Source organism: Polypterus senegalus, chromosome 15, assembly GCF_016835505.1.
Source record: "Polypterus senegalus isolate Bchr_013 chromosome 15, ASM1683550v1, whole genome shotgun sequence".
In the NCBI taxonomy this organism is placed as follows: domain Eukaryota; kingdom Metazoa; phylum Chordata; class Cladistia; order Polypteriformes; family Polypteridae; genus Polypterus; species Polypterus senegalus.
Window position 1 is genome coordinate 29,690,435 of NC_053168.1, and position 15,735 is coordinate 29,706,169.

The 15,735-nt window shown below is 36.9% G+C and overlaps 1 protein-coding gene across 12 annotated transcripts in view; it reads right to left on the bottom strand.

Moving 5' to 3' along the window:
- The window catches only part of LOC120515784 (focal adhesion kinase 1), a 191,645-nt gene that overhangs the window by 40,041 nt on the left and 135,869 nt on the right, over nt 1–15,735 (bottom strand). For all 12 annotated transcript variants that reach the window (XM_039737084.1, XM_039737087.1, XM_039737094.1 and 9 more), the window contains one exon: nt 2,838–2,949. In XM_039737084.1, the coding sequence (XP_039593018.1) occupies nt 2,838–2,949 (112 nt within the window). The remainder of the gene's footprint in view (nt 1–2,837; nt 2,950–15,735) is intronic.

Here is a 15,735-nt window from a genome sequence, read left to right on the forward strand (position 1 = left end):
TCGCCAAATTTCAGCTTTTTAACTAAATAGGATAGTGTTTTTATTGATGAATGAGTCAGTTAGCTTTGCATTTGTTTATTTATACATACAGTATAAACATTAAGCTTTTATGAATTCAAGGGACATTATGCTCAGACTACATAATGCACTATTCTGGCATACTGTGTGCAGCTGTGGTTGACTAGCTACAAGAAAAAAATAGCAGCACTTGATCAGCAGAGGAGAGCAACAAAGTGCATCCCAGGCCTTAAAGAAATGCTGTACTCTGACAAACTCAGATGATCAAACCTGTTTAGTCTTGAAAAGAGGAGACTGCAGGTCGACCTAAGTCAGGTCTTCAGAATACTCAATGACATTAACAAAGTATAATTTTGCTGAATTCTTTCAACTTAACGATTAATCTCATACTTGAGGATACGAGGTCCACAATATAAAGCCCACCAAGTGCAGCATAGGTTATCCTTCTAGTATACCATCTGTGGTTAAAGCTGCTAAGAAAAGAAATTATATTGGGAAGGTCCATGTCTTCAAAATCATCTATGATTTAACAGTTCCAGGTAGCATCAATAAATAACATCTTAGAAGCATATACCAAATTCACACCAAATATTAGGAAGTATACATAGTCTTTGCTTCAGTGTGCATTTCACTATTTTCAAAGATTTTAAACAAAAATGTGGGTCCTTAGGGAAGAAGAAACACATTTGGAGGTGAGAGAAAATATTGATTAGAGATGCTCCGATCGATCGGCAGCCAATCTAAATCAGTTGATTTTCACAAAAAAAAAAAAGACTATGGGTAATTGGTAAATTGGCTGACGACCAAAAAAAAAAAAACAACAATCCTTTCAGCCCCTTCTTTCCTAAGCTTTAAGGTAATTTAGTTGCAGTTTTCCATTACATGCAGTTGAGCATGCATGCTGCTTCTTTTTTTTTTTTTGCTTAAACATCCTGCAGTGTAAACAGAGAAAAAGAAACTGGAGGAGTTATCCTATGCAATTAGACAAACGGCAAGAAAAGCTACTTTAATAGATTCAGACCTATTTATTTTAAATAGACAGATCTTTATTTATTTTCTCCTTCAATTAAAATGGACACAGATTTAGTTTGAACACAGTGTGTTTTAAATGTAGAAACTTATATTTTCAATTGGAAAAGTTCATCTCATCTGTGTAATAAACACAGTACAAAACTTTTAAAAATCCACTAATGTATGAAATGTTAATAGGCTGTTTATTATTTGTTGCTGTTTGTCATACAGCATATGCTTTGGTAAGAAACAAGCACTGCATAATGAAAATGGTAATCCATATTTATTACTTGTTGCTGTGTGGCATACAGCACATATTTTGATAAGAAATAAGTACTACATAATTAAAATGGTTATCTATATTTATAATTACCCCTCAAGAATTATGAAAGGCTAGCTGATTCACTGAAGAAAAACACAACTATATAGCAAATGTATATTTTAACAGCAAAAAAGGTCTAGTGCAATTAATAGATAAAAAGTGATTAAAACCTTTTAAGTAGTGTTTTATTGCTAATATCAATTATTACTTGATTGTATGAGATATATATATATATATATATAACAGTGTGTGTCTTTCTGTGTATGTGTATTTATATATGTTTGCTTTTCTTTGTTAGAGAAATGGTAAAATGTACCTTTTTTTAAATTACTTTGTTTCAGATAGGTACAGTACAGAAAAAAATAAACAATATGACAGCTTGTAATTATAAGAAGCACATTTTCTTTTATGCCATATGTATTATGGATACATATTTTTGTACATATTTTATTAGTTAAATGTATGTAATTTAAGGAAATTTTAGTATTTTTATGGTCACTGAACAATAAGCCTACAGAATTTAATTTTGTTAACAAAAAATGAACAGATAACACCTGTAGTCTATAATTTCATCATAAAAACACACTTTAATACAGGACAACAGCAGCAAAAGCATTTATTTAAAATAGCATATTTTCATACAAACATTGTAGCTCAAAGTGCTTTACAAAAACTCAAAGAGAAAGTGTCTGGTTATGCTGGAGTTCAGTATGAAGTGGAGAGAAGAAAAAAAAACCTAATTGGAGCATCCCAAACATTGATATAAACATACATTGTTACTTCACACCAAAAGATGTCCAAATGCCTTCCTATCAAGGCACAAAATTAAAAACAATTACATTTGGAAAGAAATTGTTGAAATGGATGAATAAAGTTGTGACTAAAAGCATAAGACTAAACAAGATTATACTATAGATTATACTAAACTGAAATAAAAAAAAAACCTGAGAAAAAACAAACTGAAAGTAGAGATAAAGAAAAAACAAGAGAAAAACAAAATATTTCTAAAATTACCCCATTAAAAAAGCAGTAAAAGAATTTAAGGATCCTCTATAATCCATAACAAAAAACAACATAAGTAGTTAACAGCCAATTAACTAAATAAATAGAATGCCTCAGATTGCACTGGGGGATGCGACTCTGGTTTCCAGGAGCTTTATCATGAGATAATAACAAAGCTACTCTTAGAACAGCACAGTGATGAGCAACCAAGTGCATCGGCTGACTAAAGGGCATGTCATTTCTTAATAGAACCAAAATTCTCATTATTAAACATTACTGATGAGGCATCAAAAGCTTTTATTATATTTCAGTATCATAGATTTTCAACAAAGTGTCTTCTAAGAAAGCACAAAAAAATTAAATATTTGGTTTCTGAAAGGAAACACAGGTATTGCTTAAAGGAGTCTTATGCTACATTGCACAGTCAACTTATTTCAAAATTAATGATTATAAAAAAAGGTTACATATATGAAACTAATCTTACTTTTGGTGGTGCTTCATCAGAACCTCCAGAGTCCCAGGAGACAGTTACTTGTCTTCGCATTTCCATTCGAATCCTTTCCTCTTGCTGTGCTTTCTCTTCCTCTAATATTGTACTAAGGAAACAGAGAGCATCAAAGTGAATGTTTATTGCCAAGATCCAAAAATCACGTATGACACAGAAAAACAAAGTTAATTTTAAAGAAAATTAGTTAATAAATAGTAAAAAGAAGTAACCGCCACATATGTGCGTGTCTAAATTATATACGCACTCACACCCAGACACATCACACCAATACATATGCAAAAAGAGAGAAAGCAAATAAGAAAAATGTGACTTTAAATATGTTTCTTTTTCATAAATTAAATGTTTAGTTTTAGTAATACTGCAAAAACATTTAAAAGAAATGGAATCTATGAAGATTTAGGTGTTGGCAACATAATCCATTATTCATACACACTCACCAGCCACTTAATTAGGTACACCTGCTCAGCTGCTTTTTAATGTAAATATCTAATCAGTCAATCACACTGCAGCAACTCGATGTGTTTAAGCAAGTAGACATTTCCAAGACAACCTGCTGAAGATCGAACTGAGTATCAGATTGGGGATAAAATGTGATTTAAGTGACTTTGAATGTGGCATGGTTGTTGGTGCCAGGGGGGCTGGTCTGATTATTTTAGAAACTGCTGGGATTTTCATGTACAACTGTCTCTAGGATTTACAGACAATTGTCCAAAAAAGGGAAAATATACCAAAGAGTGGCAGCTCTCTGTGTGAAAATGCTTTGTTGATACCAGAGGATAATGGCTGGACTGGTTTGAACTGATAGAAAGGCAACAGTAACTCAAATAACCACTCAAAACAACAAAGGTATGCAGAAGAGCATCTCTCAATGCACAACAGGCAAATGAGGCTACAATTTGCATTGGCTCACCAAAACTGGACAAAATGTTGACTGGTCTGATGAGTCCTGATTTCTGCTGCAACATTTGGATAGTAGGGTCAGAATTTGGCATCAACAATATGAAAGCACAAATCCTTCCTGCCTTGTATCAATGTTTCATGGTCGTGGTGGTGGTAAAACCGTGTGGGGGATATTTTCTTGGCACACGTTGGGCTCCTTAGTACCAATTGAGCATATTTAAATGCCACAGCCTACCTGAGAGCATTGTTGCAGACCATGTCTATCCTTATGTGTAGTGTACGCAGTGTTTCCATCTTGTGACAGTTACTTCCAGCAGGAAAATGCACCAAGCCATAAAGCTCAAATTAATTCAGACTGGTTTCTTGAACATGACAATGAGTTCAGTGTACTCAAATGGCTTCCAGTCACCAGGTCTCAATCCAAAAGCACTCTTTGGAATATGACGGAACAGGATATTTGCATCATGAATGAGCAGCCGACAAATCTGCAGCAGCTGTATTATGCTATCATGCTAATATGGACCAAAATCCCTGAGGAATGATTACAGCACTTTGATGTATATATGCCACTAAGAATTATGGCAGTTCTGAGGGGAAAAGGGGGTCCAACCTGTTACTAGGCAAGGTGTAGGTAATAAAATGGCCGGAAAACTAATGTTACTTTTGTTTACAGAAAAACATACACAATGAATGTACTACACATCTATAATAATAATTACTGATTGACATGCAAGACTTCAGTAGGAATCAGAAGATTAACATAGGGTGAGAATTTGTTTTGATTATAAAGTGAAAAATGTTCTTGACACATGACAGCATATAAAACTAAGGAGCAGATAAAGAAATTTTAAGTGTTTTAAAAAGCAAGAGACTTGTTTTGAATAACATGCAATACAATAAAATGCAGAATTTTTAACCTATGTAATTTTTCTTTCAAGTTACCAGTGTCAAAAATCACATTTCTAATTAATTATCTAAGGAACAGAGACCAATTTTTGTTAAATCACTAAGCACTCCTTAACTAACAATCAGACTGTGAATGTTCATATTTGTGATCAGTTGTTTATCAAACCGGTAAAGCAACCAAACACAGAAAATTGTGGGCACAAATAAATTAAATATCCTGTAACCACCCCACAATATGGACATATTGTTGCTAAAGAAACTGGAACTGACAAGTGAGAGACACAGCCATGCTGACTGGCGTCAGGTATCCAAGAGGTAATTTTCTGATCAGCAACAAGTACCAACCCAGACCTGGTTGTGAAAAAGTTTGACCTATTGCTTCCACTTACTAATGTTAACCCCAGATGCCCCATTAACCCTGGCAAAGCTTCAAAAGGGTTAAGGTGAAAGGTAAAGATATTTTATAGACCTAAAGGACCAATGTAGTGTGGAGATTTAAAAAAAAAATGCATTTCATTGCCTCCCTCATCAGCCATAACCAGAGCATTGGGTTTAACAATATCTTCAGCAGACAATGAGGGAAACTTTAGATCTTTAAAGAGACGTGTTATTATTCAGCAAATAACATTTTGGATTAGTCTGAAATAAGTTGGAAAAACAATTCTCAAAACCAATTATTTATAGGAGGTTGTTAACTATAGTTCCAGACTTACCTATAACAGCTGAGACTCTAGCAAATGTCTGCTACCATCACAGTCTAAGGGCTAGTAATTTACTGTGTTTAGCATCTGAAGAATAATACTTAGCACTTGTACTGTGCAAGCCAAATTCCTCATGTGAAGAAGGGTATTTAATTCAGACCCGATAGATGTCATCTGAAGCTCAAGATTTGGGTCCTCTGTATGTGTTTGTTGCTCCTCTAAGGGCACAGTGAATGCTTTCAGTTAATTTACCATGTTTTCTTTGTGACTGTAGCACAGTGTTGGGGAACACAATTGAGAAATTACAAATTGAATCTTTAAGTGCTTTTAAGTGCCAGCCAGACAAAAAGAAGGTCCTTGTCTAAGCTGACATTAACTGCAGAAAAAAAATATGGATAACAGTTTTTCACAGAAATCTGCATTTTTCTTTTAAAAAAAAAAAGAACTGTATTAAAATGTCATCAGGCAGCATGGTCAAGACTGAAATTCGACAATTAATTGGATCAAGGCCAATAAATAAACTAATTATCAAATAAAAACAGAAAAGCAGAAAGAAAAAAAGAAAATAGTTTAGAGAATGGGTTAAGTAAGTGGAATGTGACTGACAGCAGCTAGTCAGTAACAAATTTGCATAGAGCACTGGTGGACTGAGAGAGATGGTGTCAAGTTGAAGCTGGTGATTTATCCAAAAGTGTATAAATACATAGATTAAAATACAGGCAACAAAACAGACAGGCATCATCAGACTGAACATTATTTGCTTCACCAACAAATCACTTCTTAGATAAAAGTAATGAAAAACACCATGAAGTGCCAAGAAAAAAAATTCAATTTCAACCATCAACTTTAATCATAATATAAAACAAAGAATGACACATGAACGCATACTTTCTTATACAATAAACATCTCAGAAATGCTTTTAAAAATATTTGCCATTTAATAAGCAAATAATAAACAGCCACATCATTTTTCCAATCAACAGATGCCCATTTAAACACTGACAATGACTTTAAGCACACATTAAAGCAAAGCTGCATATGGTAGACAGAGCTTGAAAGAACTCAAATTAAATTTCTCTCATGGAGTAAGACAGAGAAAATGAAACTGAAATGCCTACTTGCCAGAAAGCTTCATTTATTTAATGTGCAAACTGCTAAAGAGGAACACCACAAATTGAACTGTAGTATTCTGTCATAATGAGCCAGACGACCTACTAAATGCATCTTTATGATGAAAATCAGCAGATTTTTTAGAGTGCATCTTGTCTGCTCTGTTTGTAATGTTCATGAGATACAAAATTATCACAGGTCACCAATATGATTTGAATTATCTAGACTTATTCAGTGAAAAAATAAACCTGGATCTTAACTCAACAGCAAAAATATCAGATTTTGACACGAGATAAGCAAAAACACTATGTGACTTAGTTAACTTGCTTAGTTCTCAGAGTGACTATTTCAGCATTTGAGTTTCCTGGGTCTACCTTTCAGCACAGAACTGTATTTCTTCAAGCATGCTGCAACTCATATTAATTAAGCATATTAAATGTTTTCTACCGTATATTTTATAGAAAAAGGGAAGATTATTAAACTCAGGGCAGAGAAATAAGGAATGCATCAGTGAATCAATGTCTGAACAGGATCATTTAATGATTTACTCAGTTCACTTATTTCTTACACGTAACTTTGTTATTATATGTTGTGATGTATGGCCGGCTGTTCATCCCGGCCAATACCCCAATGCCGCCACGTGGAGCCCTCCCTTCGGTATGGAGGGGTCCTGAAGACCAGCAGGGCATTATGGACATTGGAGTCTTTATTCACAGCCCTGCTGGATACCATAAGGGCCGCCAGGAGTCGCTGCAGGGAGGCCCAGTGACTATTTGCCTTACGCCCAGGAAGTACATCATAGTCACATGAACAAAGAGAACGATGTGCTTCCCGGGTGAAGAAAAAAGGATTTTTATCTGACCCGGAAGTGTTCCAGGTCACATGGACATAGAGGGTGAAATGCTTCCGGGTCGAAGAGTATAAAGGACTGTGGGAGATCCGAGACAGACGAGCTGAGTTGGGAGGCAGGGTGGCTAAGCGTCTGGGAGTTTGGAGGATTGGATTATTGATTTGTTTATTTATTGGAGTATTTGGGAGTAGAGGGTGCTTTCTGCACTTATTATTAAAATAAATAATAATTATTTGGACTTTTACCTGGTGTGTGACGTGTGGTCTGAGGGTACAAGGGAGCGAGAAAGCCATAAACTGTCACAGTTGGCATAGTCGGCAGGATTCTCTGGCCGTCAGTTTGGCAGAGGACCTGGAAATTTTTTTTTTTTTTTTTATTGTGGACAGAATACCCCGGGAAGACAGTGTCACGATACACACAGGAAAAATCGCCTGAAACCCCAATTTACCACGGACGTAATGGGGAAGAAGAAGACAAAGCAGAGCGCCAGCAACAGTGGAGGTCTAGCGCTCGGCATTGCCTGCGCTCAAGACGAGCCATGGAGCGGCAACGCGTTACGGGAGAGATTTCCGGAGGAGGACGTCTCCGACGAGGTATGTACCGGGAATGTGCTTGAGAATCTTTTTAAATTAACACATGTCCCGTGTACAGTGGGGCAAAAAAGTATTTAGTCAGCCACCAATTATGCAAGTTCTCCCACTTAAAAAGATGAGAGAGACCTGTAATTTTCATCATAGGTATACCTCAACTATGAGAGATAAAATGAGAAAAAAAATCCAGAAAATCACATTGTCTGATTTTTAAAGAATTTATTTGCAAATTATGGTGGAAAATAAGTATTTGGTCACCTACAAACAAGCAAGATTTCTGGCTCTCACAGACCTGTAACTTCTTCTGTAAGAGGCTCCTCTGTCCTCCACTCGTTACCTGTATTAATGGCAACTGTTTGAACTTGTTATCAATATAAAAGACACCTGTCCATAACCTCAAACAGTCACACTCCAAACTCCACTATGGCCAAGACCAAAGAGCTGTCAAAGGACACCAGAAACAAAATTGTAGACCTGCACCAGGCTGGGAAGACTGAATCTGCAATAGGTAAGCAGCTTGGTGTGAAGAAATCAACTGTGGGAGCAATTAGTAGAAAATGGAAGACATACAAGACCACTGATAATCTCCCTCGATCTGGGGCTCTACGCAAGATCTCACCCCGTGGGGTCAAAATGATCACAAGAACGGTGAGTATAAATCCCAGAACCACACGGGGGAACCTAGTGAATGACCTGCAGAGAGCTGGGACCAAAGTAACAAAGGCTACCATCAGTAACGCACTGCGCTGCCAGGGACTCAAATCCTGCAGTGCCAGACATGTCCCGCTGCTTAAGCCAGTACATGTGCTGGCCCGTCTGAAGTTTGCTAGAGAGCATTTGGATGATCCAGAAGAGGATTGGGAGAATTGTCATATGAAACCAAAATAGAACTTTTTGGTAAAAACTCTACTCGTCATGTTTGGAGGAGAAAGAATGCTGAGTTGCATCCAAAGAACACCATTCCTACTGTAAAGCATGGGGGTGGAAACATCATGCTTTGGGGCTGCTTTTCTGCAAAGGGACCAGGACGACTGATCCGTGTAAAGGAAAGAATGAATGGGGCCATGTATCGTCAGATTTTGAGTGAAAACCTCCTTCCATCAGCAGGGGCATTGAAGATGAAATGTGGCTGAGTCTTTCAGCATGACAATGATCCCAAACACACCACCCGAGTAACGAAGGAGAGGCTTCGTAAGAAGCATTTCAAGGTCCTGGAGTGGCCTAGCCAGTCTCCAGATCTCAACCCAATAAAAAATCTTTGGAGGGAGTTGAAAGTCCGTGTTGCCCAGCGACAGCCCCAAAACATCACTGCTCTAGAGGAGATCTGCATGGAGGAATGGGCCAAAATACCAGCAATAGTGTGTGAAAACCTTGTGAAGGCTTACAGAAAACGTTTGACCTCTGTCATTGCCAACAAAGGGTATATAACAAAGTATTGAGATGAACTTTTGTTATTGACCAAATACTTTTTTTTCCCCACCATAATTTGCAAATAAATTCTTCAAAAATCAGACAATGTTATTTTCTGGATTTTTTTTTCTCATTTTGTCTCTCATAGTTGAGGTATACCAATGATGAAAATTACAGGCCTCTCTTACCTTTTATGTGGGAGAACTTGCACAATTGGTGGCTGACTAAATACTTTTTTGCCCCACTGTACATACCTCCCAGATGTCCATCCGAAGGCTCTGCGGGAGGCAGAAGACAAACCCGAAGGCGATGGCGCGCTATCGTTCAGGCAAACGAGTAACCCAAAGGACTTCCACATTACGGGTGCCAGCGAGGGACACATGACGTACAACGAGGGATTCCAGGAAGGTGACGTTCCATGTCCAGCTGTTTGTGGCTTCGCCCAAGAAAAGACAGACTTGGTTTTTCCAGAGGGGGAAGGGGAGGCGAGTGAAGCACCGCTCGCCCTACAAAAAGGTAAGGAGGTCCGGGAAATGACTGATCAGTCCGTCGATAAATTGATACAGATGGATCGCAGTCAGCCAAAAGCGGCACCGCGGTCCTCTGAAAAGAACTCCAAATCCCAGGCTCCCTTGCAGGACCTGTCCGAGCACGTGCCAGGAGCGGGCGTGCTTATTGGCTCCCAGCCGGAGGGTAAGGCTAGTGATGGCTCGAGCCTGCCTCTGGCGGAATTAAGTAACTTTTTGAACGTGCGCGAGCTGGAGAAGTTGCTTCAGCCCGTGCAGAGTTTTTTACAGGTGGTGCAAACAATCCAGACGATCGTTGAAGACTTGCGAGGAGCGGCTGAAAAGCCTATTAAATGAGTACCTGCGCCGATTGTCTCGGGAGCCTCCTGTCTTAATTGATTTGACGGTACAGGTAGGTAAAGCCGGTACCGTATATAATGAAATAGGGACGCAGAGTGACACGGGCCCGCGTTTAATCCATAGCGGGTGCCAAGTGGATGCGTGCCCTACAAGAGAGGCCGAAACGTTTACAGAGTGGACGGGGGAAGGGTCAATCGAGCCGGAGCATCTCTCGGAGCGATTCGGTCCTAAAGACCCCGACCTGTGTTATTAATAAATTCAAAGGGGTGCAGACAGGGAAGGGGCTTTCTTTCTCTCATAGAGAGACCCAGACTGTTGACAAACCTCAGAGTAAACAGGACATCCCAAAAATAAAACAGGGGTCTCCTGATAAGAAGGAGAAGGGCGTAAATAGCACAGAGGCAGCGGGGGGGAACCCTCCTCAGCGAGAAAAGGGACAGAGACAGAGTTCCCAGAGTGTTTCCAGCATCACAGAGGGAGAATTCCGGGAGGACAAAGGCAGTGTTACGGATGCCAACAACTGGGCCATATTTGGCACAACTGTCCCTGGAGGACAGGGGATGAAGTGGATTACCGTTCTGAAATTCCCTCTAGATTCTCCAGGAACCACTTTGGAAGGCACAACCAAGGTCTGCCCAGAAGTCTTACCTGGAGGAAGACATCCCTCGCGGGGCAGGCTGCTTCGAACTAGGGTTCTTCGCTGGGGGGGTTGGTACTGTGATGTATGGCCAGCTGTTCATCCCGGCCAATACCCCCACGCTGCCAGGTGAAGCCTTCCCTTCGGTACAGAGGTGCCCCGAAGACCAGCAGGGCATTATGGACATTGGAGTCTTTATTCACAGCCCTGCTGGATACCATGGGGGCCGCCAGGAGTCGCTGCAGATTTGTTTATTTATTGGAGTATTTGGGAGTAGAGGGTGCTTTGTGCACTTATTATTATAATAAATAATAATTATTTGGACTTTTACCTGGTGTCTGACGTGTGGTCTGAGGGTACAAGGGAGTGAGAAAGCCATAAACTGTCACAATGTTTTTAAACTCCTTTTTTGTATTGTGTTTTTATAATATTTCTTTTAAATTTCTTATTTTTTGCATTTTGCTTCTGGGTATTGTTACTATGCAAATAATTTTTATCAATCAGTTATCAAGGTTTTTTTGTACTAAAATGATCATTCAGAAACATTACATTTCTTCTGGACAAAATATATTAAGATGCAACTTAAAATGATATGTTTCAGTCTGGGACCTGAGGGTTCCAACTTTTTCATTTATAGATCATGCTGCTCTCTTGGTCAGGCTATAATGTGATTTGCAGTGGTTCAACTTACAGGCAAGTAGTGGGACACAGGTAGGAGGACAGTCAGCATTTCAGAACTGGTGTAATTGCTCCTTTCCTAGAATAGTGTGGTTTTCAATCTACAGGTGAGAAACAAGCTGCTGCCCCAAGAGAAGGAGTTTACATCCCTTGGTATCTTGTTCAAAAGCACAGGTAAAAGCAATCAGGTAAATAATGGTTATAGAAATGTGGGCATTTTAAGACTTCAAACAAAATTATTTATCAGTCAAACTACTGTATACAGTACTCACATTTTCATTTAGACCATTTACATGTGTTTCAATAACATGATTATTTACAGAAACCCGATTTCTAAAATGCCATGTAAACCTTAATTCCAATAAGGGAAATCAGGTTAGTGGCGTCATAGAAACCAGATTAACAGAGGTAGATTTCTCTCTGAATATTCTGATTATGTGGCAATGTAAAGCATAACCGGGTCACTATTAAGGATTTAGTAGCTTGTGGATGGCCACTGAAGTCTGTCAGCCTGAGCATGCATTTGCTTTGCACATACTTTCCACAGCCACAGGAAGAAACATCCACACAATACATTTCCAGAGGCAAATAATCTGTCTCAATATTTCACAAATGTCTAAATTTATGTCAACGAGCTGAATGTACAGTGCTAAACTCAGCAACATAATCTAGGGAGCAGAAGCGTACCTAGTTAACAGTACTGTGTGTTCCGTAGTTTGATTTCTTTTTAACAAGAAACCTAAAGCAATACTTATCTTACTGAAGTAAATATACCTGCATTATTACTATCATTCCAGCATCACTAAGTGTAAGGCAGAAAGCACATGTACTGGGTCCTTTGCAGGGCAGAACCACAAAGCAGAAAAGAGTCTTCAACTTTCATTCTGGTAACTGAAACCTATAAATAAAACATCAATTTGACTAAACATACTTATAAAATACAAGAAATTTATCACAGGTGTCATGCCTACTGTCAAAATCACGGTGATGACATTTGACAATGTTGTAGAATTTTGGTAAAGAACTCCAGAAGGTTACTTGCACATGTAAATGTTAATTATTAAGAAACCAAGTCTCTGCCTTAAATGTATTTTTCACCTTAACCTGATTATGTGTGTGCATGTAAACATATCATCATAAACTTAATGAAATGAATGTATATTTACTTTATAAACATTATTATTTTTTCTCTTAATACAGAGTTTTCTTCTGTTTTCAGTTTAGACAATTCCTGGTATTAAATTAAGCTTCAGCACCTTATGCACGTAAAATCTGGAATAGCCTGCCAATAGGAATTCGCCAGGCTAATACAATGGAGCACTTTAAAAAAACTGCTGAAAACACATTACTTTAACATGGCCTTCTCATAACTTCACTTTAATTTAATCATGATAATCTGTATGTTCAATTCAATATAATAACTATTCATAGTGGCTCTAAAATTTGTACTAACCCCTACTCTCTCATCTGTTTCTTTTTCCAATTTCTGTATGGTGGCAGCCTGAGCCACCACCATCTACTCAAAGCATCATGATGCTCCAACACTGATGGACTAAAAGCCAGAAGTCTGCATGACCATCATCATCAAGTCCTTACGTGAGAACCCTAAATACAAAGAGAACTGTTTCATTTATGTGAAGTAGAATGTCCAGAAGGGACTGGGCGGTCTCATGGTCTGGAATCCCTGCAGATTTTATTTTTTTCTCCAGCCGTCTGGAGATTTTTTTTGTTTTTTCTATCCTCCCTGGCCATCAGACCTTACTCTTATTCTATGTTAATTAATGTGGACTTATTTTATTTTCTTACTGTGTCTTTTTATTTTCTATTCTTCATTATGTAAAGCACTTTGAGCTACATTTTTTTGTATGAAAATGTGCTATATAAATAAATGTTGTTGTTGTTGAGGGGTTTTCACCAAAAACACACAAGTAGAAAAAAAAAAACTACCATTAAATATTAAAGATTAAAAATATTAAGATGCATTATTATTATTACTACTTCTACTAGTGAGAGGAAGTATGCAAGCTTTGAAAATATGAAACCACAATCTGTGTCTCATAAAGTAGTATTCCCATTTGATTTTATAAATGAATAAAAGATAATTTACTCTCATTGTATAACTGAGCAACAAACTGGCAACTGCAAACAGCTGAAAACACTTTTATTTTTTATACTTTCGCCATTTACAAGATTCATTCAAACTATAAAATGAGGTTTTTAAAATATAAATGGTTAATGAAATCAAAAATAAAACAATACAGAATATATAATAATACTGATAAAAGTTACTTAAAACAGTTAATTGCCATAATGACATTGTTGCTAAACAGAACAGAAGCATACTGGAAAATAAAATAACTTTTTAAATAGTTAACCTAATCTTTTGTATTTAAATATACACCTAGAACCTTGCAGTATGCAATATCATTTTATATTCATATGAGACCAATGCCAAATACTACTTGTAAAGTCAACAAATTACCTCTGTTAGCTAACATCAACAATTTTAAACATTCATTAGGGTATATCAACAGTTCAAAATAATCTCATTCCCTATGAGGCACAAATGTTTACATTTCAATTTGTTAGAAACATTTCATTTTACCTACCGTACTGTTCAGAAAGTCAAGTCTTTTTGATTTCCATAATTAACTCTTAACATGAATGCTCCCCATGTCATTTAGTACCCCATGTCTATCCATACATATTGAAGAAAGGCAAATGAGTTTCTGTGACTGTTGTGTATATATATATATATATATATATATATATATATATATATATATATATATATAAAAAGATTCCAAGACTACACAGCTAACTACTGTTCAGAATTACAACCACCATAAATAATGAAACTTCCAGAACTCCAGCTAGAGAGACCGGATGCCAGCATTTCATCTGCCTCCTCCTGTTCTCAGCTTGTTGAATTGTTTCACTTGGCAGACAACCAAAACACTAAACTTTTGGCAGTCAAAACAAGGCAAGCTACTTCAATTTTACGTTCTATCTGAGAATTGGTGCAAAGTCAGTAATCTTTAAGACTTTATTTCACATTTAATATTTTTATAAAAATCAGTATTTGTAAACCTGTACTCTCATGTTTTATTATAACTACAAATGGGTTTAATCCACAAATGCACTGTCTGTATAATAATAATAATAATAATAACAGCACAGCCATCAGTGTTATGCTGTTTTTCAAAACCACAAAAGATTTAAGTTTCAGTTCTTAATATAAAACTATCTTAAACCCAAAGCATATTTAGTTAAACGCACAGGTTTAGTTTTCCCAATATATGCAGCAAACTAAAATCTGTCTTTTTTCCCAGCAAAGTAGGCTCAGAATGTAAGAATATACATGACCATTTCTAATACTGCTGTCAATTCATGCAATTATTTTCAAACTGAGATTTGACATATGATAATACATAAACAAGTGACTAAACAAAGTAATGGTTTTAACTACAACTGTTTATTACTTTTTAATTATGGCAAATATGATGTGTAGAACTGAATTCTGTAAAGAAGAGAAGTATTTCTTTTCAGCAGCATCAAGAAAAGTAACCTCACAAAATGTGATGTCATATTTGCTTTTAGCAGACATGACCATCTTAGCCACTTAGTCCTCAGTTTGCAAGCCACAGCCATAACAACTGGAATCCACCATTTACTCAATATAATATTTGAAATAAAATTGGTTACATTTCTTTTGTTTTTCCAATTGGAGCACAGACAAGAGACATCACTTGCTCCTGGCCACACAGTGTCAGTAAAAGGATCTGAACCCATAACCTCAGGGTTTGAAGTCCTTCTACATGTTGGCAGAAAGAGAAAGAATTTTAAAGTATGCTAGCATTTAGCAACTAGTTATACACACACACACATATGATATCAGGTCAGAGACCCATAAAATATATATATATATATATATATATATATATATATATATATATATATATATATATATATATATATATATATATATATATATATATATATACACACACACACACATTTCTATTTCATACAAACCTACCAGTACTTGAAGCAAGTTGCATAACTGTAATACACATAATCTTATTTTATTATCAGTGAAAACTTTTATGGGTGTCGGATTACAGGACATTATTAATACATATACCCTGACTAAACACCAACCCCCAACACAAACTTACTATTTCAACAACCAACTAACCACTTTATACTGTACATAATAGCAGTAG